This window comes from Naumovozyma dairenensis, chromosome 3 (genome assembly GCF_000227115.2).
Source record: "Naumovozyma dairenensis CBS 421 chromosome 3, complete genome".
Taxonomy (NCBI): Eukaryota; Fungi; Ascomycota; class Saccharomycetes; order Saccharomycetales; family Saccharomycetaceae; genus Naumovozyma; species Naumovozyma dairenensis.
Window position 1 is genome coordinate 1,278,598 of NC_016481.1, and position 24,038 is coordinate 1,302,635.

General features: G+C 35.3%; 14 protein-coding genes across 14 annotated transcripts; 7 read left to right on the forward strand and 7 right to left on the reverse strand.

The window, feature by feature from the left end:
- Positions 1 to 468: 468 nt before the first annotated feature.
- On the forward strand, positions 469 to 2,127 carry PGI1 (glucose-6-phosphate isomerase; the record flags this gene model as incomplete). The annotated part of the gene is made up of 1 exon (XM_003669404.1): positions 469 to 2,127. The coding sequence occupies one exon, from the start codon at positions 469 to 471 to the stop codon at positions 2,125 to 2,127; it is 1,659 nt and encodes a 552-aa protein (XP_003669452.1).
- Positions 2,128 to 2,592: 465 nt separating this feature from the next.
- On the forward strand, positions 2,593 to 3,852 carry MSI1 (Msi1p; the record flags this gene model as incomplete). The annotated part of the gene is made up of 1 exon (XM_003669405.1): positions 2,593 to 3,852. One exon carries the CDS (start codon positions 2,593 to 2,595, stop codon positions 3,850 to 3,852), a length of 1,260 nt encoding a protein of 419 aa, XP_003669453.1.
- Positions 3,853 to 4,214: 362 nt separating this feature from the next.
- AIM4 (Aim4p) lies at positions 4,215 to 4,442 on the reverse strand (the record flags this gene model as incomplete). Its single annotated transcript, XM_003669406.1, has 1 exon — positions 4,215 to 4,442. One exon carries the CDS (start codon positions 4,440 to 4,442, stop codon positions 4,215 to 4,217), a length of 228 nt encoding a protein of 75 aa, XP_003669454.1.
- A 516-nt stretch (positions 4,443 to 4,958) lies between these two features.
- Positions 4,959 to 5,615, forward strand: MED8 (RNA polymerase II mediator complex subunit MED8; the record flags this gene model as incomplete). The annotated part of the gene is made up of 1 exon (XM_003669407.1): positions 4,959 to 5,615. The coding sequence occupies one exon, from the start codon at positions 4,959 to 4,961 to the stop codon at positions 5,613 to 5,615; it is 657 nt and encodes a 218-aa protein (XP_003669455.1).
- Positions 5,616 to 5,803: 188 nt separating this feature from the next.
- Positions 5,804 to 6,931, reverse strand: RIM2 (Rim2p; the record flags this gene model as incomplete). The annotated part of the gene is made up of 1 exon (XM_003669408.1): positions 5,804 to 6,931. The coding sequence occupies one exon, from the start codon at positions 6,929 to 6,931 to the stop codon at positions 5,804 to 5,806; it is 1,128 nt and encodes a 375-aa protein (XP_003669456.1).
- Positions 6,932 to 7,600: 669 nt separating this feature from the next.
- Positions 7,601 to 8,044, reverse strand: RPL21A (60S ribosomal protein eL21; the record flags this gene model as incomplete). Its single annotated transcript, XM_003669409.1, has 1 exon — positions 7,601 to 8,044. One exon carries the CDS (start codon positions 8,042 to 8,044, stop codon positions 7,601 to 7,603), a length of 444 nt encoding a protein of 147 aa, XP_003669457.1.
- A 1,238-nt stretch (positions 8,045 to 9,282) lies between these two features.
- Positions 9,283 to 10,393, reverse strand: RPS9B (40S ribosomal protein uS4; the record flags this gene model as incomplete). Its single annotated transcript, XM_003669410.1, has 2 exons — positions 9,283 to 9,854; positions 10,387 to 10,393. 2 exons carry the CDS (start codon positions 10,391 to 10,393, stop codon positions 9,283 to 9,285), a joined length of 579 nt encoding a protein of 192 aa, XP_003669458.1.
- Positions 10,394 to 10,892: 499 nt separating this feature from the next.
- On the forward strand, positions 10,893 to 11,351 carry NTC20 (Ntc20p; the record flags this gene model as incomplete). The annotated part of the gene is made up of 1 exon (XM_003669411.1): positions 10,893 to 11,351. The coding sequence occupies one exon, from the start codon at positions 10,893 to 10,895 to the stop codon at positions 11,349 to 11,351; it is 459 nt and encodes a 152-aa protein (XP_003669459.1).
- Positions 11,352 to 11,593: 242 nt separating this feature from the next.
- GDT1 (putative ribosome biosynthesis protein GDT1) lies at positions 11,594 to 12,496 on the reverse strand (the record flags this gene model as incomplete). Its single annotated transcript, XM_003669412.1, has 1 exon — positions 11,594 to 12,496. The coding sequence occupies one exon, from the start codon at positions 12,494 to 12,496 to the stop codon at positions 11,594 to 11,596; it is 903 nt and encodes a 300-aa protein (XP_003669460.1).
- A 977-nt stretch (positions 12,497 to 13,473) lies between these two features.
- SEN54 (tRNA splicing endonuclease subunit SEN54) lies at positions 13,474 to 14,937 on the forward strand (the record flags this gene model as incomplete). The annotated part of the gene is made up of 1 exon (XM_003669413.1): positions 13,474 to 14,937. One exon carries the CDS (start codon positions 13,474 to 13,476, stop codon positions 14,935 to 14,937), a length of 1,464 nt encoding a protein of 487 aa, XP_003669461.1.
- Positions 14,938 to 15,059: 122 nt separating this feature from the next.
- Positions 15,060 to 17,654, reverse strand: BRO1 (Bro1p; the record flags this gene model as incomplete). The annotated part of the gene is made up of 1 exon (XM_003669414.1): positions 15,060 to 17,654. One exon carries the CDS (start codon positions 17,652 to 17,654, stop codon positions 15,060 to 15,062), a length of 2,595 nt encoding a protein of 864 aa, XP_003669462.1.
- Positions 17,655 to 17,963: 309 nt separating this feature from the next.
- Positions 17,964 to 18,803, forward strand: MBA1 (Mba1p; the record flags this gene model as incomplete). The annotated part of the gene is made up of 1 exon (XM_003669415.1): positions 17,964 to 18,803. One exon carries the CDS (start codon positions 17,964 to 17,966, stop codon positions 18,801 to 18,803), a length of 840 nt encoding a protein of 279 aa, XP_003669463.1.
- A 219-nt stretch (positions 18,804 to 19,022) lies between these two features.
- NDAI0C05620 (uncharacterized protein) lies at positions 19,023 to 20,660 on the reverse strand (the record flags this gene model as incomplete). The annotated part of the gene is made up of 1 exon (XM_003669416.1): positions 19,023 to 20,660. The coding sequence occupies one exon, from the start codon at positions 20,658 to 20,660 to the stop codon at positions 19,023 to 19,025; it is 1,638 nt and encodes a 545-aa protein (XP_003669464.1).
- Positions 20,661 to 22,276: 1,616 nt separating this feature from the next.
- On the forward strand, positions 22,277 to 23,959 carry ELP3 (Elongator subunit ELP3; the record flags this gene model as incomplete). The annotated part of the gene is made up of 1 exon (XM_003669417.1): positions 22,277 to 23,959. The coding sequence occupies one exon, from the start codon at positions 22,277 to 22,279 to the stop codon at positions 23,957 to 23,959; it is 1,683 nt and encodes a 560-aa protein (XP_003669465.1).
- Positions 23,960 to 24,038: the final 79 nt, after the last annotated feature.

Genomic DNA, 24,038 nt, shown 5'->3' on the forward strand with positions numbered 1-24,038 from the left:
AGTTCCAATTTGGGAACACGATGAAATGGGCATGAAATTAGGCAGACCTTTACGTAAGAAGGTAAGCTCAGTCCCTGTGCTCCTGCGTAACCGACGCGCCAATATTTCGCAACAATTATTCTATCATTTTTTTAATACCGTCGGCTGTTTGTTTGTTTGTTTGTCTGTTGGTTGGCAACTTTTTTTTCCTGAAAAGTTTTTGGCAGAAACGTCACGTAGCTTTAATGAACATTACCATGCGTTACATACCGACATATATATATATATCTTGATCTTCCACTATTCAGTTTTAGCACCCGAAATTTGTCCCTTCCTTAAAGGACCCTTCCTGGCTTCTTCAATTGATTTTTTAACACTATTTTTTCTTTTTTGTTTCAATTCGATCTTGCTTTCTTGTTTTTCTTGCTCAATTACATTCATAACGTAGATCTTTGACTCCAAACCGATTCAATTCATTATATAAAAAAAATGTCCGGTAACACTAACTTCAAATTGGCCACTGAATTACCAGCTTGGTCTAAATTACAAAAAATTTACGATGCTCAAGGTAAGACCTTGTCCGTCAAGGAAGAATTCCAAAAGGATGCTCAACGTTACAACAAGTTGTCCAAGACTTTCACCAACTACGACGGTTCCAACATCTTATTCGATTTCTCCAAGAACTTGGTCAACGATGAAGTTTTATCCGCTTTAATTGAATTGGCTAAGGAAGCTAAGGTCACTGAATTGAGAGACGCTATGTTTGCTGGTGAACATATCAACACTACTGAAGACCGTGCTGTCTACCACGTCGCCCTAAGAAACAGAGCTAACAAACCAATGTCTGTTGACGGTAAGAACGTTGCTCCAGAAGTTGACGCTGTCTTACAACACATGAAGGAATTCAGTGAACAAGTCCGTTCCGGTGAATGGAAGGGTTACACTGGTAAGGCCATCACCGATGTTGTTAACATTGGTATCGGTGGTTCCGATTTAGGTCCTGTTATGGTCACTGAAGCTTTAAAGCATTACGCTGGTGCTTTGAAGGTTCATTTCGTCTCTAACATCGACGGTACTCACATTGCTGAAACTTTGAAAGTCGTTAACCCAGAAACTACTTTGTTCTTAATCGCTTCTAAGACTTTCACCACTGCTGAAACTATCACTAACGCTAACTCTGCTAAGACTTGGTTCTTAGAAAAGACTGGTAACAACACTGCTAACGTTGCTAAGCACTTTGCTGCTTTGTCTACCAATGAAACTGAAGTTGCTAAATTCGGTATTGACACCAAAAATATGTTTGGTTTCGAAAACTGGGTTGGTGGTCGTTACTCCGTCTGGTCTGCTATCGGTTTGTCCGTTGCCCTATACGTTGGTTTCGACAACTTTGAAGCTTTCCTAAAGGGTGCTGAAGCTGTTGACAAGCACTTCACTGAAACTCCATTAGAAGACAACATTCCATTATTGGGTGGTCTATTGTCCGTCTGGTACAACAACTTCCACGGTGCTGAAACTCATTTAGTTGCTCCATTCGACCAATACTTACACAGATTCCCAGCTTACTTACAACAATTGTCTATGGAATCTAACGGTAAGTCCGTCACCAGAGGTAACGTTTTCGCTAACTACTCCACTGGTTCCATCTTATTCGGTGAACCAGCTACCAATGCTCAACACTCTTTCTTCCAATTGGTTCACCAAGGTACCAAATTGATCCCAGCTGATTTCATTTTAGCCGCTCAATCTCACAACCCAATTGAAAACAAATTACACCAAAAGATGTTGGCTTCTAACTTCTTTGCTCAAGCTGAAGCTTTAATGGTCGGTAAGAACGAAGAACAAGTTAAAGCTGAAGGTGCCACCGGTGGTTTAGTCCCACACAAGGTCTTCTCCGGTAACAGACCAACCACTTCCATCTTGGCTCAAAAGATCACTCCAGCCACTTTAGGTGCTTTGATTGCTTACTACGAACACGTCACCTTCACTGAAGGTGCTATCTGGAACATTAACTCTTTCGACCAATGGGGTGTTGAATTAGGTAAGGTTTTGGCCAAGGTTATTGGTAAGGAATTGGACGGTTCAGACAAGATTGCTTCTCACGATGCTTCTACTAACGGTTTGATTAACCAATTCAAGCAATGGATGTAAATTTAAGAAGGAAAAAACTCTTGTACTTTTCTAAAATTAAATATCCATAACATGATTAATGAAATATATTATTATTACTGTTTTTACGTCATCTAAATCTTTTTTTTTGCTCTTTACTTTATGACTTAGCTATGTAACGTACGTACTAATTTTTAAAATTGATAAACTAGTAACTTCTCAATCGTATATTCCATTAAATGTTTCCATAGACAGTAAAGGTGAGCCTTTAATTGACCTCGTCGTTGATGTGAAGCATTTGCGAGACAGTCGCCTATTGAAAAATTTCGTGTTTTATAGTAACTTGCTTGGTGATACTCCAAAGTCTGACGTTGTTTTGAATGAGGAACTTGTTTCATAAGTAACTCTTTATCTAAAAAGTAAGCTATTGGAAAAAGGAGGCCAATACCATTATTCTGCTGTATGTCTAGTCTCCAAAGATAGCATTACTTCAAATATCTCTAAAAAATGGCTACTGAAAGTACTGCACAAGAACAAAGCACGATTCCAAATGATTTACAACAGAGATACAGTAATTGGAAAAAGAATACAAAATTGTTATACGACTATTTGAATACGAATGCCACCAAATGGCCGTCGTTGACTTGTCAGTTTTTCCCTGATTTAGATACTACATCAGATACCCATCGAATTCTGATATCTTCATTCACATCATCACAATTACCTGAAGATGAAGCCATTCATATATCTAAGATATCAACTTTAAAACATTTAAATTGGGCATCAGTTAATAATTTTGACATGGATGAAATGGAATTCAAACCAGATACAAATTTGAAGCTTCCCTCTAAACATTTAGTCAATGATCTCACAATAAAATTCCCCAATGGTGATTGTAACAGAGCAAGATACCTTCCTCAAAACCCAGATGTCATCGCAGCTGCTTCTTCTAATGGATCAGTTTATATATTCGACAGGACGAAACATGGGTCCTCTAGAATAAGGCAATCTAAGAATTTGAAACCTTATGATGCAGTCCTTTTCAATAATTCAGAAACTGTAGAAGAATTACATGAGAATACCAATGAAGCGATCTCCTTGGCTTGGAATTATCAAAAAGAAGGTACCTTGGCATCATGTTATTTACAGGGACAAGTTCAAATATGGGATATCAAACAATATTTTCATTCAAACCCTGTATTAGACAAACCGGTGCTCAATATACAATTTGATGCATTGGGCGTAAATGATGTGAGTTGGATGCCATCTCATGATTCATTATTTGTAGCATGTGGTGAAAGTGATACATTAGCTTTATTTGATCAAAGAATCGGGAAGGAAGTGTCAAGAATAGCACAAAATAGACACAATGGAGGTGTAAATTCGTGTAAATTCAATTATCAAAATAATATGTTACTTGCATCTGCTGATAGTGAAGGGTTAGTAAACATGTGGGACATACGAAATTTGGACCAGTACCCTATCAAATCAATAAATCATGGGTCATCGATATCAACAATTGAATGGAACCCGAACTTAGACACCATTATTGCGACAGCTGGTCAAAATGATGGATTAGTTAAACTTTGGGATGTTTCGAACACCGATAATGAATTATTGTTTGTACATGGGGGACATATGCTAGGCGTCAATGATATATCTTGGGACTTGCATGATTCATGGTTAATGTGTAGTGTTTCAAATGATAACTCTATTCAAATATGGAAACCTGCTCACAATTTGGTAGAAGCAGAACAGAGGGTTTGAATTGTAGATAAATATAGGAAATGATAGTACGTTGGGAAAACTTATGCATACGATACCATTAAATAACTACATAGACTATTTCTTAAAATGTTGTGATCCTAATTTTATGATATAGACGTGAGATAAATTAGTTTTGGGCTATCATCAAAATGGATTGCTCGTTATATCCATAACACAGTTGTTTACATGCAATCATGTATTTGTAATTTGTCCCTGATTTAAAATATCCAATTGTAAAAACCATCTGTATCATCTACAATATCTAACAATTCAATGAATAGAATAGAAAAGTATTGGTCCATGTAATGAGTGATCAATACTCTACTTCAAGTAGGATTAATACATACATAACAATTGTCACCTCATTTAGGATATAAAACATTCTCCAATCCATGCATTATTGGATCAATGTCAGGTCCTTTTCTAACAAAGGTCGACGGATTATACGGAATATTCCTGAATTGTTCCGATGGAGCACTACCAGTTGGATTCCAATCTTCGTCGTAAAATATGCTTCTTTTACCAAGCTCTGTAGGTGTTTTGATCGTATTATCGTCGTTGTTCTTACTACCTAAACCATGTTTCTCCATAAAATTCAAATCATCTTCCAAGGACCGTATGTCATCCTTTACTCTTGGATTTGAATCAGATTTATTTCGCAAGGATTCAAGTTGCTCCTGAAGTTTTTGTCTGTTAGCATGTTTCAATTTAGAAATCCTATTATTTGTTCGTAGGTCTCTAGCACGTTCGTAATCTCTCCTCTTTAAATTAGTTCCTATTTGCGAAGTTAGTAAAAAATATTCAGATTCAAATATACATAATTCTCAGGTAGTAAACAAACACATACTTGAAGGATCCATTTTTTAATTGATAAATATTGTTCTTTATTATTCAAGCATCTATTTCTTGTTTATTTTATAGTTTCACTTACCTTATATTTCATTAATATGTAACTAGAAGCTTTATCCGGAGACATTTTTGACATAAAAGTGAAAAATATCAGATGCCATCAAGAACAAAATCACCACTTAGAAAGAAGAACTACTGTCACAGACTGCAATTGAAAAGGTATCACAAAAGGAATTCAACCAGAAATATTATACGAGATGTCTCAACCCACTGGAATAGATGCTAGTGTTGTTCCAACAAATACTCTACAAGATGAACTTAAGCCTAATTTCGGTGGCATCCCAACACAAGCATTAGATGCTGTTAGAATGAGGTTAGCACAGCTTACACATTCTTTGAGGAAAATTAGAGATGATCTTTCTCGTGCAGAACTGCCGCAATGGTACTCGTTACAATCCCAATTAAACGTTACTTTGGCACAACTGGCCTCTGTGACATCTACTTTACAACACTTCCAAGATACTTTAGATTCTACAGTGGTTTATCCCCTACCAAAATTCCCTACGACATCACACGAAAACTTATTGACCACATTATTAAGGAAAAAGAATGCACCAGACGTTGATGAATGGATTAATAATTCAAAGGAGGCTTTAGGCATGGATCCGAACGTGCAAAATGTGAAGGAATTGGAAAGATCATTACAAGAAGATAAAGATATTACGAAATGGGCGTTAGAAACTGTTGCCACGGAATTTGAAAAACATAATTTCAAAAATATATCTGAGAATGACCTGATAAATAGAAATATTACAGCAAATACTTCATATAAACCGAAGAAGCCATTTTCTGTCGAAAATATACTCAGCTTCACATACCGAGGCGAAACTAAGAATCCAAGTGAAGCTGCCTAAGAGACAAATACTCTAATAAATATTTGAATGGTAATATATATATATATATATAAAATACATTGTGTGTCTATGGATATTTACATGATTTGAAAATTAATGCAATAAAACTTATAAATAAAAAACAAGAGAAAGGTTTCAAGAATTAGGAAGAAAAAATATCACTATTCGTATCCTCAAATTAATTCCTATTATGAGAGAAGTCTTATCATTAGTTCCCAAGTTCCAAACATGATTATACTATTTGGCACTGTTCTCATTAAATGTGGCGTTAGACCGCTATACATTGATGCCAAACCTTCTTCTTTCATAATAACCTGGAAACTTTGAAGCAAACCTGTATATTTCAATTTCCCATTCTCCTTGGGCATTTGCCTCAGTCTTGTTCTTACAACTTCGTGAGGATAAGTGACTATACTTGCAACGAATTTTGCTAAACCCGCACTACCGGATCTCTGACACCATTCTTTGATTTTATCCGCAGTAGTCTTATTTCCCTCATGACCGAACTTCCTCATGGAACGCCTCTTGATTACGTGTTTCATTTGTTCATATAGTAACCATTGTAAAATACCTTCGACAGAACCTAAATATGATGCACTCAACCCTTTATATAGGCCATAAATACCTTCGGTTCTAACGACACTTTTCAGACAATCCCAAGAATTTTTGTATTTCTTAGTGGTTCCAGCTTTATCTAATTGAACTCTTGTTTTAATTAACCATATCGGGTTAGTTGCAGTGGACGTGGCCCAGCCAGCGGTTGCTGCCGCCATAAGATGTATAAAAGGCGCCTCCTGACCATTATTAAATGCCTTTGAATATATTTCTTTCGTAGTCCCATACGTGAAGAAATTAATACTTCTTGCTGGGATAACACCAACCAGATTTGGTCCCAGACCTTTGAACAAACTTCGAAACCCTTCACGTTTATAAACATTTCCCAGAATACCAAAAGTTTCTTTGAAATGAGTCCCACCTTGAATAATTGAGTTCAGTATCTTAGAATTTGATGTCATCGTCGTAGCAGATTTAACTTTAGATTTATAAATTGATTGATAAATGTCACTTTGAAGTCTTGTCTTAACTAAATCGAATGGACAAGTGACGACTGCACCAGCCATACCACCGATACCACCTGCTACGAAATGAACCCATGGTTTCACATTGGGATGATTTTCTACAGTTTCTTCATCTTTTTCCCTTGGCAATTGCTGAGCATATCTTTGAGTAGATGCCTTCTCGTCACTTCCTAAATACGGTATGGACTCAATAGCCTCTTCCTGTAGATCTTCTAACGACGGTTTCTTCTTCGTCATCGTTTAACCAGTTAGAACCTTTTCTTATAGTGTCTGGCTTCTTACTATAATAAATACGTTTTGGAGTCTTCTACGCTAGTATTCGGAAAGGATAGTAACTAAGTGCGAAGGCTCTAACTCTTAAAATGCTGGCCTAATGGAAAAGATCCCGATCAACACAGCGAACTTAGTACTTAACCTTGGTTTATTCACTGATGATCGAAGGTTACTCGTATTGCAGATGCTAACGGCTTAACTGACAATGCCATTATTTTATTTTCGTTGTGTTTCCAGTAAACAGACAAGATTTCTTAAGCGAGCGTCTTAAATCTAAAAAAAATCTACAATAGTGAACTGTCACATTTACTACAGTGGAGATGTCACTTTTTCTGTAATATATTCATTACTCTGAACGTACTAGCTTAATTCGGTAAAGATGTTCAGTTAGTATCCTTTGCTTCACAATACACATTTGTCTTATCATCTGTAAAGCTATCCATTTTTGAGTTTTACGACGAAAAATAAAGATACAATGACATAAAACGATGAGAAAAGAATCTGGTAAAACTTAAAACGTTCAGTGTACAATTGACACCATTTATTAATTATATACTATATGGAAAAGCAGATAGATATATATAAAACACCAATCCACCTAAAAAATTCAGTAAAGAATGCATCCAAAATAAATTAAATGAAAGTTTCGTATGGAACTGGAGCCAAAGTTTGAGGAACATTACCTTCAGTGGAAACAACACGGGCTTCTCTTGGTTGAGCTGGTTGTCTCTTTAATTGAACAGCTTCACCCTTAGCCTTAGCTTCGACTCTCTTGGCAGCGTTACTCTTAACTCTGTCCAAAAATTCTTGTCTACACTTGGAGTGCTTGATATGTTCAATTCTCAAGTTCAATCTCTTTTCTAAATATCTGTTACCAACCATCTTGTTGATGATGACACCAACGGAGGACTTGGTGACGTTGTAAACAACACCGGTCTTACCTTGGTAGAACTTGTGTGGCATACCCTTTTGGATAGAACCGTTAGCCTTGATGTCGACAATGTCACCAACTTTGTAGACCTTCAAGTATGTTGACAAAGCAATGGCACCATGCTTTCTGAAGTCACGTTGGAACATGTAACGAGTACGAGATCTGTAACCGTGTCTATATTAAAAAGGGAAAGTTTAAAAATAATAGTATCATAATTATTTTCAGTAGTTTTGTCAGTAATTTGTTCGTATCATTTTTTGTTGTGCTCTTATTGGCTTCGACTTAGATATATTAATACATTAGCGCAAATTATCATCGATAGTTAAAAAGTCATTGTGTTTCATTGTTCTCATAGGTCATTGAATAATGTTCATCAGGTATTTATTTTCATCATGCATTCAAAGTTCGGGGGTTTTCTTTTCAAAGGAATATATTAGTTAACTTATTTTTTGTGTATATTTTCTTCCTCAAAGTTCACTGTTAAATAGCTGAACGGATTCTCATCGTATTGGTTTCCAGTTGCGATATAAACTATTTATATTCAATTGAATATTTTCATATAATTCGGTTTATGTATCAATCGTGTCGGCTTCAATTCTTCAGTTTTGTAACATACGATTTACCCATTTTGAATTATTGTCCTTGTGTTGTTTGGCCTTTTTTTTTGCTATTAATTCACGAATTTAGCACTGCTTATTTTTAATAGTATTTTAATCACTGTTTGATGGAAATCGATCACCAAAGGAAAAGGCTGCACAGGCCGAAGATGCTGGGCGGTTAGGCAGGCTCCTTTCGAATGCTTGGAAGAAGAACATAGGAGATAGCGAAAGGAGATCTATGGGTCCCGTCAAGAGGTTCTGCTTGCTCCGTCTAAAATTTAGGCTTGGGAAACCAAAATTTCAAAATTGCGATGGCGCTTGAAATTTTTCAATTTCTTGAAACACCTCATTAATTTGCAAGAGTTGCGGTGTACTGATGGAAACTAACGTAACAGTCACGGGAAGGTGATGTTTGTTAAATTAGCCGCCGACGTAGCCGGTAGGGAACAATTCTCATAAGAAAGCAAATCCTTTAATTCACTGAAATTTATATAACAAAACAAGTTACCGGCTGTAACAGTAATGCTTTTCTAAGCTCCTTTTGCTTGAACAGAATTGCAATATTGCATTCACAGAACGTCGGTTGTGATTGACTTTTGCGATTGACATGGACAGCGCAACAAAAACAACAACTTCGAGCAGGTTCAATAAAAACGTAATTAAAAGTATATAATTACGAAGTAAATTGAGAAAAGTTTGGGAGGGGGGTAAAAGTTCAAATTAAATTCAGAATGAAAAAAGATATACAGATATTATATTATACAGTTATTTTATCATGAATTAATTTATTCTTCGTCAGCAGCTTCTTCTTCAGCACCTTCAGATTTCTTACCAGCGTTCTTTCTGGCAACTCTACCTGGTCTAGCACCACCGAATGGAGAAGTAGCAGCAAAGTCAATGTGCTTTTCAGAGTCCAATCTAACCATGAAAGATGGGATGGTGACGATTTGCTTACCAACAGCAATATGTCTTTGAGAAATCAAGACTCTAGCGTGGTGAACAGATTTAGCTAAACCCAACTTGTAAACTTGGGTTTGCAATCTTCTTTCCAAGAAATCTTCAATCTTTAAAGCTAAGACATAATCTAATTTCTTCTTATCTTCAGACAAAACACCAACTCTCACCAATCTTCTGATTAAAGCATTACCTTCGAACAATCTCTTTGGATCCTTTTCATCTCTAGTTAACAAATCTCTAGCAGCACGACGAATCTTAGATAATTGGAAAGAAATTCTGTAAATTTCTCTCTTGTTCTTCAAACCGAATTCACCGGCCAACTTCAATTCAGCGTCTAAACGAGAAGATTCGTAAGGTCTCTTTGGAGTAGAGTAAGTCTTAGAGTAAGTTCTTGGAGCTCCTATTTAAAAAACAAAAATGGTAATAATAACAATTATTATCATTATTAAGAGAAAAGATTGTTAGTTATAATTGAACTTCATATGGGGTAAACGATCTAAGATGGAAGATTACAAAGAGAGTTACAGGTTTACATAAAAGTTTTAAGTAGAAATTTAGAACACAATAATGTATCAATCAATAAGATCAAAAGGGAAGAAGAAATATCACTAAAACCACCCATGAGCGGTCATCACTCAATAGAGGTGCAAACATAAACACAGGGAAGAGATTGAACATTATGGCCCCACGTTGTGCATATGTAGTCGCAACACTGAGGGAACTATCTTTACTGAAGTGTCGGGGATTCAGTGAAAGAATAGAGATACCTCCTGAAGATGTAATGTTGGCATAGTTCTTCTTTTTTTTCCACGTTTGATCTTTGATTTTGATGCATTATAGTTTTTCAAATTCATAATTAAAATTTTATGAGGGACCCGAACCTCTAAGTTCATCCACCTTTAATTAAAGGAAAAATTAATTGATGAACGTACTTGGCATTGTGGCTTATCTTGTTGTTTTGTGGTTCTTTTAGTTTTACCTTCAAATACAAATTATGCGATTAAAAGCTTCAAATATCCTGTTTTAAATAGCAACTTCATTAATATCTCAGGATATCTTGGATAGTACGTAGGTGAGTTATGTTGTGATTTTCCAAGATTTGGCTCACTCCGCATCCATCCGCTTGGACTGTTTCCTCTGGAGGCGGCCGAGGAAGTTCTTGAAACTGAAAAAATGTTTGAAATTTTGGAAATAGAAAAGGTCTGGGTGTGTACGAAATGGGGATGTACCGCTGTAAAGAAAGCACAGTCATCAGACTGGAACTGGATCAAATTTCAGGAACTTTTCAAAGATGCAAGAAGTGACATGTAATAGAATACCTGGCGTTACACACTTCAACGACTCAAGTAGAAAACCTTTGGGATGGCCAAGTAGCACTTATTAAAGAAATGAGAACAACACAATACATATAAGAATCTAAGATAATAACGTAAAAAAAATGTCATATATAGAGAAACAAACGGAATCAAGAAAACGAAGGCTAGAACAATTACAGGCGAAGCTTAAGAAAGTGCCCCATCATACCAATGAAAAGCAGACCAGTATACCCGTAGATGATTCTTTGCATAATGTCACTGGGAAGGAGGCACCTAATGCAACCAAATCAATTGAGAAACCAACAATGGAAGAAGATGGTGTAACATACGAAGCACTGCCGAAGGATCAAGATAATATACTAAATGAGGTGAAACGTGACGCTATTATGATTGCTTCCAAACTTGAAAGTCCTGACGAAAAAAATGACAGTTTTTTGCATCGTCATGAAGTGGAAAAAGTAAGTGCAACCAAAGATCTTAAATTAAAGTTACGTGATCAACTAGAGATACTCGATCAACGGACAAATGCTTCACTTAAGAGGATATTAAGGGAAAGGTTGATGAAAGAAGGTCAAACGTAATATTTATAACTTATATGCGCACATCAATGTCCATGGTAAAGTTACGGAACTTATGGAAGAAAATTTATTGAAAAGAAGAAAAATGCTTTTAATAATAAAATCTATATAACGATGTATTCTGAAATAAGGTAAATTCTAAAAGAAAAATAAATAACATAATTTATAAGCCAAAAAGAATGAGTACTCGGCGTCTATAAAACTACTCTCTCTCTCTCTCTTTCTCTCTTTATTCTATGAATATTCTATGCAGTTATTTCAGCATAAGTGTAAGACTGATACAAATAGATTATACCAAAGGTATAAAATAATAAAGCCCCGACCAAAGTCATAGTTCTCATACTAATCTTAGTAGCCAAATATCTTCCACCAACAACTGCGACACCTGAACAAACAACATGACCAAGAACAGCCCCCGCGATAGCGTACCAATAATTATTATTCGAAGCCAAGGCAATGATACTAATTTGAGAACGATCCCCTAACTCCCCCAAAAAGACCATAACGAAAACTTGAACGAATACAGGAGATAAAATATAAGAAGCCAAATCTTTACATTTCTTCAAATATTTAGCCATACCTCTTTTCCTTCTTAATTTTTCACGTAAAGAAGGACCCTTTTCAATCTTATTATTAGTTTCATTCATGGATTGTACGGCGATTTCCTCCTCAACTTCAGCCATTTCTTCACTAACATCAGCATCTTTAGACATTTCTAAACCTTCTTTGGTCAATTTATAACCAAACACTAAGAATAAGATACCAGCTAGGAACCCAGTATATTTTTCAGAGATAAAATAAGAGAAACTATGACCAGCGATACCAGATAACACAGTCATGATAGCTAACGAGGATGAAGCAGCAAAAAACACTAATAATCTTGGGTTACGCATGGCCATCAAGGCAGCGATAAGGAACGTTTTGTCACCTATTTCTGATAATCCAATCATTGTGATAGCCATAATGAATGAATTGTATGGACTGGTGGAGGTATTCTCTACTGGGGTATCATCTGATACATGAGATGTCTTCACTAAGGAGGATGGAGAAGCGTTTACCTTCTTTGTATTGGTTGAAGTGGTCGCAGCTAGACCTAATACGGTTAGACTTGACAACAGGAGAAGAGTCTTTTTGATGGATGATACCATTATGATAGTATGCAGATTCTATGGGTCTAGAGAGTGTAGTTGTAGGTCGAAAACTATTCGCAAAGTTTAGTATGGTCTCTTGTTTAGACCCTTTAATCCCTCAAAGCTTAATAATTGTCTTTTGCTTGACGTATTTACAGATTGATATCAACCTAGTACTATTGTTACTAACTGGGTAATTAATTCAAAAAATGTCAAAAAAAGAAAAAAGGAACGCGTCTGATCACGTGCCAGTAATATAAATGGAGGAATACCATTACAAAATGGAAGGCTAAAAATAAAAAAAAGCGACACATATTTTTGATTGAAAATAAAAAAGGCTCGTTTTTAAGCCAACGACTGTAGATGCAAGAATAATGCTGTTATTTTGCAGTATGTCGTGGGTTACATGAACTAACAAAACAGAATAAAAATCTTACTAGAGCAATCCAAAACCAAATCGGTTCTGTCCGGCACACTAATAAATGCCATACGAATAGATGCTAATACTTCCCATTCCTTCGAGAGGGGATTTTTAATTACTGCACTCTGTATATAGAATGAATATACACGTTTTATTAAAAAATTGGCGGGCGTTTTTACCTTTGTCACTCTTGTTTTTCATTCTTAGTCTGCATATATGACGCCTACTATGTTTTTCGATGTAAATGATTGAATAGGCAATATTTATAAAGCTGTTCCCATTCCTTAAAGCAGAACTCTAACAATTTGGGTGTTTTTTTCCCCTAGGATGCTCAAATATGTTCTCAGTCGCTAACTGGCTGATTGACAAAACTATATACTGAGACTGATTATTCTCTAATTTAGCGCAGACGCGAAATCTTTGGAAAAGTACATAATGCTACTCGCACGTAGCATCAATGCATAGAAAAAATAATGAATTTGATCTACAAGCTCATCGATTACTTAACGATGGTTTATGACTTCCAATAGTATGCCATATGCATGCTCACATAGGCAAATTCTCACTAAAATAAATGAAAGGTACTGCCAATCCTCAAAAGGTCAAAGATGAAGCAATTGACTCTGATCTAGATGACGATGAAATAGTCCAAGATTGGTCCGAAGTTGCCAAATTGGCCCATACCAATAATGCAGCTGCGTTGATACCCAAGAGAGGTGAAAAGGATTATGAACCTGATGGTACTGATATTCAAAAATTATTACTCCATCAAGCACAAAAAGCAATGTTTGATACTTTATCTCATTCCATCGCTGGTTCCGTTTTAAAGTCATTGGTGAAAGCATATTACATTCCTGACAATCACAATGCATTATTACCACATCCAAAGGGTAATTTTATGCAGACTATGGGTCGTATGAATTCAAATGGTCAATTTACACTATCGTTCCATGAATTCGTCTATTTGGCTGAAAGAGGTACAGTTTCGCCATATATCTTAGTACCGAATTCTGATGGTTCAAAAAAATTAGAAATTCCACTAAGTATCCAAGATTTATATGCTCTGTTCAAATCCCAACAAGACCTTGATAAATTTGCCATATATGCCCAATTGAAAAGATTAGGATTCATTGTCATGGAAACAAAAGATAACTCATATGATAAATCATCAATATATCCGCCTACTTTATCACATAATAAAATACTGAGGTTCAACTCCACCTATCAAAGCATAATTGCACCTTTTAAAATATGGCGTACCTCATTGTTTAACCATCTTGTTTATAATTCATTGGGCTTATTAACATCGAAATACACCACATCACCACAAATATACGAAACTTTGAACAAATTAGTACCATATACGAAAGCTCCCAAGACTCTTGAAGAATTAAGAATATCGCGTTTTAATGTATTACAATCTACCACTACAAATAACACAAATTTATTATCCTTAACATTCAACGTATGGAAACCTCAAACGAATTTCAAAAAAAAGAGCCCCGGTTTACCAGATTACCAAGTCGCAGTTTATAATAAGAATGATAATAATGTAAAATTCCCCACATATAAAGATTTTCAAAACATCTTTAATAATCTAGATTACAAATTTGAATTCTTAAATTATTCTCGACAGGATGAAATTAGTTGGGAGGATGTTTCCTTCACAAATGGGGTTCCAACAAATACATATCTGTCTAACTTGAAGTCAAAAGCGCAACAGAAAAAATCAAGTGATAATGATAATAATACGAAGAAGAAGAAGAAAAGAGCATTGAAGACATTCCCTCCACATGTTCAACAATTGAGAAGATTGAAAGCTGGTTATAGAAGTTTCTTGCTCGCGATTATGGACGATGGTATTATTAGTTTTGTTAAGATTGCTGAAGAGGACTTCGGTAGTGAGAATGTTTGGTACGTTCCAACGGCGACAACTAATAATATCAATTCAAGGGCATCAAACAAAATAAAAAACAATAATCATGGTAATGGTGATAGGAAAACTCGAACTACTATTGTAGAGAAAAGTAAGATATGAAGTAAAAAGGGTAGGGAGATATATATAAAGTATGTTTTATATAGAATAAAAAGTTCTTAGACATAATATATAAGTTTAATTATTACTCTCCTAACACTAATCTAGAATTCACCTAAAAAACATCAACCGCTATATTTTGAATATAAATTTTCATCAAACACCGAAGACTTGTTGTAAAATGATGTTGGATTCATTTGTAACTCCCGCTCCTCATTATCAGCTTGTCTCTGCGTTGCAAGTAGCCCGTTTATACCCATCGGAGGTTGTTTTGGCGGGACTATAGGCCCCTGTGACATTTGTGATTGCGCTTGAGGAAAACTTTGGACTTGCGGAACCGTTGGAACTTGAGAAAAAGTTGACATTTGCTGTTGTGATTGCGGTTGTGATTGTGGAAACTCGCCAGGAATATAGTTCCTAGGCGGAACCGCTGGGGATTGATTCATGTTAAGATTGGCCATTTGGGAATCAATCGTGGCGGTTCCATATCCTCCCATATGTGGCGGGCTTCTGCTATATTGGGGAGGAGGAGGTTGGGAAGGTGCATGTTCCGGAAGCGGAGGTGGTAAGATCTGTTGTCCACCAGACACTGAATTATCTCCCATACGCAATTTTGCTGAAGATGCTAAATCTTTACTGAGCTTTAGTAGTGAACTATAAAATCCAATACCCTTTTGAATATCTGAGACAAATATAGTAAAATTATTCGTTGCTTTCTCTAACCTGTCGACAAATTCAATTCGCTTCTTATCAGCGTTTCTTTCTTCAGATGATTTATCTTGTATCCCTGTCAAACTAAACACATCATCTAACGCCAGTTTGATTTCGTTTATAATTGACGCCTGCTTGAAAATTGTAGCCTCTATTCTTGTACTTAACGGTTTAAATTTTTCCATTTCATCATTGAAAACTAATTTCAATTCAGCATCTGATTTATCTTTATTACCAATTAATAAACTTGTTATATCATCCTCGTTGACAGCTTCTTTCAATTCCGATAATGTTCTTTGACGCTCCTCTTTCAAAACACGTAGTGCTTCAGCCGATTTCTTTACAACTTTTAACTTTCTTAAAATCGTTTCGGTCTTTTTATCATCAATATCTAATAAACTTGGTTGGTTTTGGCTCGACAAATCAAATGTATTAAATTTACTCCACAATAAATTCGCATTGTTTAATAGTTTTATTTCTTCCATGTAAGGTTTGACTAAAAAAAATAATTTTTCATCTGATTTCGATGCTTCCACTAATGAAGCCTTTAACTTGAGAGAATTTTCCTTCTCTTGACTAGGTAGAGTAACTAAAATATCTAATATTTCTTGTCTCATGAAAGAAATATCTCTTATAACTTTATCTACATCATTAAAGGGACTGTTATGTATCACAGAAGCATATGATGTCAATTGTTTCCTCATTAATTCAACTTGAGGGTCCTCCGTACTACTAGCTCCAGAAGTAGAGTATCTCTTTTCTAAATCGGTAATCAATTTTGGTAAATTTGTAAAATCTACAAAGGATGTATATTCTAAATTGGCTGTTTCAGTTGCCTCCATTTCATTTCTCAGCATTTGAGCTTTCTCTTCAGAGTAAATACTCTCCTTTTCATAAATTTCCATTGGGACAATACCTTTATATAGAGAATCAGTATCAGAAGCTGTTGTTTCCATATAACTTTTCAATTGTTGTTCCCATGATGGACATTTAATAGCGTCTATGGGCTTAATACTTTCCAATGAAACACTTGAAGGAATGGTATCATGGTAAATATAATCATTATCCTTTTCCATCTCTTTAGTTTTTGTTTCAATAGTATCTTTAAACCCTTCAAAATCAATAAAATCTTTCAACCATACTTTGAAGGGGAATGATGAAGTAATTGAACGGGATGCAAGTTTCAAATATGCAATTGCTTGTCCATATTTACCCTCTTGTTCCAAATGTAAAGCATAATGGTATGCAGTGACAGATTTATAGACATACATCTTGCATGTCAGAATAGAAGTCCATTTAGATTCACCATAGGGTATTATTCTTTCTTCAGGAACTTTCAAATAATTGGAGGTCTTATCATAAAGACCACTTGCAGCAGATGCTAGCTTACTTATTAATGAGGCTTGTTTCTCTGGTGCTGGTCCGTTGAGTAATTTCTGTAGGAACAACTCTTGAGCTTCAACATGGCAAAGATTGGCAAGAAATTGTGCATTTTCTGCTTGCAAGTCAGTTGATGGTGAATTTAAGAAATTTTCTGAAATATAATTAAAGCAGGCAGTAGCTCTTGACAGATATCCAATAGCTAATTTGTCATCTTTATCGCAAACATCGTTTGCTGCTTGAGAAAGGATTACAGCAATGTTGAACAGCGTAGATGATTTCTCAAAAGTTAAAGTATGTTGTTTATATTTTTGATCTCTTGGAGTAAGAGGATATTGAGCATCATACCATACAAAATCCATTCTTAGTTGTGAACTATTATTTGCTAAACGTTGGTCTAAATGTTCCAAGAATGCATAATATCTTAAATTCTGTTCTAACAATGATTCAGGTGCCAATTCTCCATTTGAGTTGTGTCTAAGATGATCGAGTTTGATTGCTATCTTCTCATCATAGAAATGTTTCCAGTTCTTGGAACCATATGATCTCTTCAGATAATTAGACAGCCCCTTTTTCCAATCTATTGGTTCTGTATCTTTAACTTTCAAATCGATAATAAAGGTTTTCATATCGGTGTTAAATAGGTCAGTATATAATTCACTATAATTGGAGATTTTTTCAAGGGCTCTCTACTCTCCTTGTTCTTACTCTCTTTATCTTGAATCTGTAACAGTTTTTTACTGTTTGAATTATTTGATGAAATATTTCTGTACGCAGTAGAAAATAAGGACGCTCTTTACAATAAGAAATAATAACAATAAGGCTCAATGAAGATCACTCCGTGTAAACGATGTGAAACAGAAAATATGGAAGAGTTTGAGGTATAATCGTCAGGCAAAAATACATCGAAACGCTCACTTTATAATCCGCAAGATACTATGTTAACAAGAAGGTTACTTTTACGTCCATTGACGTATCGTTCAAGTCCAATATCCTTGAACCGATACCTTTCCACTTCTAGGGTCAGATTAGCTGATGATGAAAATACTGAAGCTGCAGTAGAGAAACCTAAAGAGATAGATCCTCGAGTGATAGGTATTGCGAACGACATATATATTCCAGCATCGTATAAAAACTACCCAAATCCTATTTTTCATCCAGTTACTTGTTTCAACGCCCTTATTAGGAGAGTTTACTATTTTGGACAGAATACAGTGAACGTAGCATTATTCAGGTTCCAAGCTGGAATAAAACCTAATTTCCTTCTTTGGAAGAACAATGCCATCGAAATATATGTACAAGTCAATAAGGCGTTTGCTGATCGTAAAGTGAATATAATTAAACCATTGACATCTATATGGGTTGATGAAGCGTTAGAAGCAAGGGTTAAACAATTACCCAAGGCCATTAAATTGAATTGGAAGTTGGTTAAATTCAATGAAGTGCCTAAATTAATGAATGTGCAACCAATGATGATTCCCGGAAGACCATTAGAGTTTGTTCAATTGGTTTATAAATTTAATACTAAACAAGAATTGATAAAATATGATAAGAAAACAGATTTGACGGAAAATATCACTCGTGATGTTGTAGACTATATATCATTCTTTTGTAATAGTACCACTGGTGATATGACAATTATGGGATCTGTTTTTGAAAATAAACCTGATGATAAATTACCTAAAAGAGTTTTATCTGATGATAATAAGGGGGCCATTCGTAATATGAAAATACATGGGGATCTATATAGGTTGAATCCTAATGAAAAAAATTTATGAAGGAACAATAAAAAAAGTGAAAATTAGACATCTTGTACATAATTGTTTTTATTTATTTAAATACAAAATTATAATACTATCCTTACTTTTTGATGCAAAAAAAATTTTACGTTAGAGGAATTATCATTAATCATTAAATGGCATGTAATGCAAAAACTTTACCATGGAAGAATATATATTATTATATTATTTTAAAACTATTTTTTAATGGCAATTTTATCATTGAACATTGTGTTTAATTTCATTTTTCGTCACCCATTTCTGTAGGGTTTCACTGTAATAATATGGACAATCTGAACTTGAAACGTGACTATTAATTTGGATGCTTGGTAGTCGTGTCATTAAAGGCATAGAAATAGCGGAATATACCTTTGGTTCCTCTATGAACTCATTCTGAGTTCTATAAACGTGTTGCTTCACGAGATGATGCATTTTAGGAGTATGTACAGTCTCTTTCCGTATTACAAGTTTATCCACTTTAATTTCGGGTGTGAAATCTTCTTTCCAACATAGTAACTTTCTTTCTAAAAGGATTTGCTCATGGAAATTTATATTAGACGGTAGATTTTCCTTTTCTTGTACTTTCTTACTTGAGTTAGTTTTTATTATGCCAAAGATGTCTTCTTGGTCAGTGACTGCTTCCTTAATTACCGTTATGGTGTTTATGTCCAAAGAAGATAACGGTATTCTCTTTTCAATCTTCTTACCGACAGCTGGTTCTAGAAGTGTAAATGTTGAATTTCTATTCTTGTTAGATAGTTCTATCTTCCTAGCTATTGGTTTAGTAGTATTCTCGATCACTTTCATTTCCTGCTGCTCTACCTTTTTCGTAGGTGTATTTTCTTCGTTTATTGATGCATTAGATGGACTAGTAGAGCGACTAATACCGTTTGTAATACGTGGTTTTTGTTGAAATGAACCAGGGAATATGATAACTTCTTGATGCTTATGTTGATTAGTGAAATTTGATTCATGTCGTAGTCTAATATTTCCCGGGTTCATACTTATCAACGTATTTTGAATATTATTCTTTTCTTTGTATTTAATTAAGGGCAAGTAGTCATTATCTAGTTCAGGAACAAAGCGATTCTTAGTTACATTGGGTGGTGAGTTAGGTTGAATGACAGATAGCATATTAGGCTCGGGATTCTTGGATGATTTTGTTTCTGAAAGTGCCAATGGCACTGTGGAAAGGTCATCCAAGTCTAGTTTATTGTGAATTGATAGTTCTGTACCAGATTCGATACTTTCATTAGATAATATAAAACTTTTGGTCAGATCAATGAGGGTTTCATCTGCATCAAATGTTTGAGATCTATCTGAAGGCGTTATACCTTGTTCGTCAGCTGTGGTGGAAGTGACTGAACTCCTGCGAGCTGTACTTGAGTCCGCAAAAGTTCTTAGGCTGGTGTCATTAACTCTTTCTTCAATGTCTCTTTTCTCGATACGTTCCCCAAATTTTTCTAACTTATCGCTAGCACGATCATCAGGTGTTCTTTCCAAGAAGAAATCAATATATTGTTTAATCAAATTATTAGATTCCTTATTCACCGTTGTCACAGTTCTCTCATCAGGTTTATTTAGATAATATTCCACATATTCTTTTATTAAAGTTGGATTCTGTTTGGCGGATAAACCCGAATTTTTGGAGATAATTCTTCGGGACCCATTATTAGGGAGAGAATTCTTGCAATCGGGGTTTCTGGGAGGCACAGATTCATTCTTATTTTTAATGGTCTCAACGTTGCTATTAAGGTTAATTTGACTTTTGCTCGTAAAGATATGGAACAACCTTCTGGTTCCTATATCCCTATCTCGTTTATTTGCTAGTTCAATCATTTCTTTTACTCTACCCATTTTAGTTCTGCAATGAGCATTTATAGTTTTAACGAAGTAGATGTTGTTGTTGCTTGATAGGTTGCATAATCGAGGTCTCAATTGGCCTTTATCTCCAGTTTTTCTTTTGTCAAAACACGCCAGTCTGGACAACAGCAAAGTTAAAATCTATTTCAGATTTTTAGATCAGTATATACTTGACTAGCTTTTTGATGGGAATAACATTCTGTAGTTCCCTATGCAAGCTTAAAGCTTAAAGCTTCTTTGTTGTTTGTTTTGTTTTGTTATTGGTATTTCTACAGGCGCGAAATATTTAGAATAGAGGTAGAGGTGTATACATATTAAGATTAACGTTACAGAGGGTGGGGATTGAATTCAAACAAGGGAAAAAGAAGGAAGTGACCACCGGGAAGGTATGAGTAATTTCATTCTAACTATTGCCTCATATAGTCCTTTATAGATTTTGAAAAGGTAGGCAAGCCTAAGAGTAAATTCAGTCCATGGTTTGTATTTGTGCCCGAATAACCATCTTTGTGTAGATGGAAACGGTAAGGAGGAATATTGAATAACCGAAAATAGATAAAAACTATTTATACACACACATACATTTTATCGAAGTCTTCCTCCGAAAATACCAACAAATTATGATATTCTTCTTAATGAGGTTCCGTTATTGGGCTATTGTATTTGAGAGAAATAGAATTTTCGAACATTCCAGGAATATGGAAAAGAATTTTGATTCCAACTTATAGAAGGGGTTCACCACAGAGTTCGGGTAAACTAAAAGGACTCTCCAACCCATGGAAACCCATAAACCAATATATGATTATAAAAAACAGGCTTAGGTTTGTGGTTCACTTTTTCATTTAAAGTTTTTTCGAATTTCAAGAGTGCTGTATCAAACTTTAGCTATTCTTGCTCACCTATTTTTATTTCTTCTTGAGAGTAAGAAGTCCATTCTACTGTATGTGCATGGATATTATATTACTGCTTTGACAGTTATATTAGCAGGGCGTAGAATAAGGATGTTGACCAAAAGAAGGAGCAGAAAATACTGACACCATTGCTACAGTCATAGGATATGAATTTATTCGAGCAGTACAATCCTCCAACTTTTTCACCGTAAATAATTATAGAAATAAAAGTTAAGTTAGGCCTTATCTTTTATTTTTTTCAATGCCTTTTCATTTATTTATTTGACATTTATCTCTCTTTCTGCCTCTGTCACCAGATTATATTATATATATTGTATCAATTCCAAGACGCAAGCAGAATTACCTAACACATACCATGGTGCACTCCATAGTATCTAATGATCAGCCGATGGCAACTTTTAGATGGATAAATACGTCTCCTTGACAAATAATCTCATCTCATTTGTCTGTAACGAACCAGAATAAATAAACGTAAACTTATCATATCACTAACATCAACTTTTTTTTTTCCATCGCAAAATTTGAAAAAAATGAAAAATTTAGGAAATTTTAATATTTTGGTATTATTAAGCTTTATGGGGCTTGTTAGTTACATATTCTATATAACTGACAAGTGTAATATATACTGGTATTATCTACATATAGCTATATATCGTTCTGAAATCATCAACTACCCCCAATAACAACAACATACTATAAGAGATGGCTCGTCACGGTAAAGGTCCTAAGACCAACAAACAAAACCTAGCTCCAGAAAAGGAACGTTTCATCCAATGTTGTTCCGATGTCACCTTAGAATTAACCAACTCATTGACCTCCAACACCACGAGAGAAATAAATCTAAATGGTCTAATCACTAAATATTCCAAGAAATACAAACTAAAGCAACAACCAAGACTAACAGACATCATCAACACGATCCCTGACCAATACAAGAAATACCTCTTACCAAAACTAAAGGCTAAACCAGTGAGAACTGCCTCAGGTATCGCTGTCGTCGCAGTCATGTGTAAACCACATCGTTGTCCTCACATCGCATACACAGGTAACATTTGTGTCTACTGTCCCGGTGGTCCCGATTCTGATTTTGAATATTCATCTCAATCATACACAGGATATGAACCAACTTCGATGCGTGCCATTAGAGCTCGTTATGATCCCTATGAACAGGCTCGTGGGAGAGTAGAACAATTAAAACAACTAGGACATTCCATTGATAAAGTCGAATATGTCGTCATGGGTGGTACGTTCATGTCGTTGCCTAATGATTATAGAGAGGATTTTATTACTAAGTTACATAATGCTTTATCTGGGTTTAATGGGAATGATTTGGATGAAGCTATTAAATATTCCCAGCAAAGTTTGACTAAGTGTGTTGGGATCACTATTGAAACCAGACCCGATTATTGTACTCAGACTCATTTGGATGACATGTTGAGGTATGGTTGTACTAGATTGGAAATCGGGGTTCAATCATTGTATGAAGATGTCGCTCGTGATACTAATAGAGGTCACACTGTGAAGGCTGTCGCTGAAATTTTCGCCATTTCGAAAGATGCCGGTTATAAAGTTGTGTCTCACATGATGCCTGATTTACCTAATGTTGGGATGGAAAGAGATATTGAACAATTTAAAGAATATTTCGAAAATCCAGATTTTAGAACTGATGGGTTGAAAATTTATCCAACTTTGGTTATTAGAGGTACAGGTCTATATGAACTTTGGAAATCTGGTAAATATAAATCATATAATTCGAATGCACTTGTTGATTTGGTGGCAAGAATTATGGCTTTGGTACCTCCTTGGACTAGAATTTATCGTGTTCAAAGAGATATTCCAATGCCGCTAGTTACATCTGGTGTCGATAATGGTAATTTGAGAGAATTGGCCTTAGCAAGAATGAAGGATTTAGGTACTTCTTGTAGAGATATTCGTACTAGAGAAGTTGGTATTCAAGAAGTGCATCATAAAGTCCAACCAGATCAAGTCGAATTGATCAGAAGAGATTATTATGCTAATGGTGGATGGGAGACTTTCTTATCCTACGAAGATCCAAAGAAAGATATTTTGATCGGTCTGTTGAGATTAAGAAAGGCATCAAAAAAGTACACGTATAGAAAGGAATTCACTTCTCAAAGGACGTCCATTGTTAGAGAATTACACGTCTATGGTTCGGTGGTTCCCTTACACTCAAGAGATCCAAGAAAGTTCCAACATCAAGGTTTTGGTACTTTATTGATGGAAGAAGCTGAAAGAATTGCTCGTGAAGAACATGGATCCGAGAAGATTTCAGTTATTTCCGGTGTTGGTGTCAGAAACTATTACGCTAAGTTGGGCTATGAGTTAGATGGACCTTACATGTCAAAGAAGATTGAAGTTGATTAATGTATGGACTTTCCTTTTTCCGCGATTCCCTTGTGGAATGTGCACATTCAATATCTTTTTACATAGTCTATATAATTGC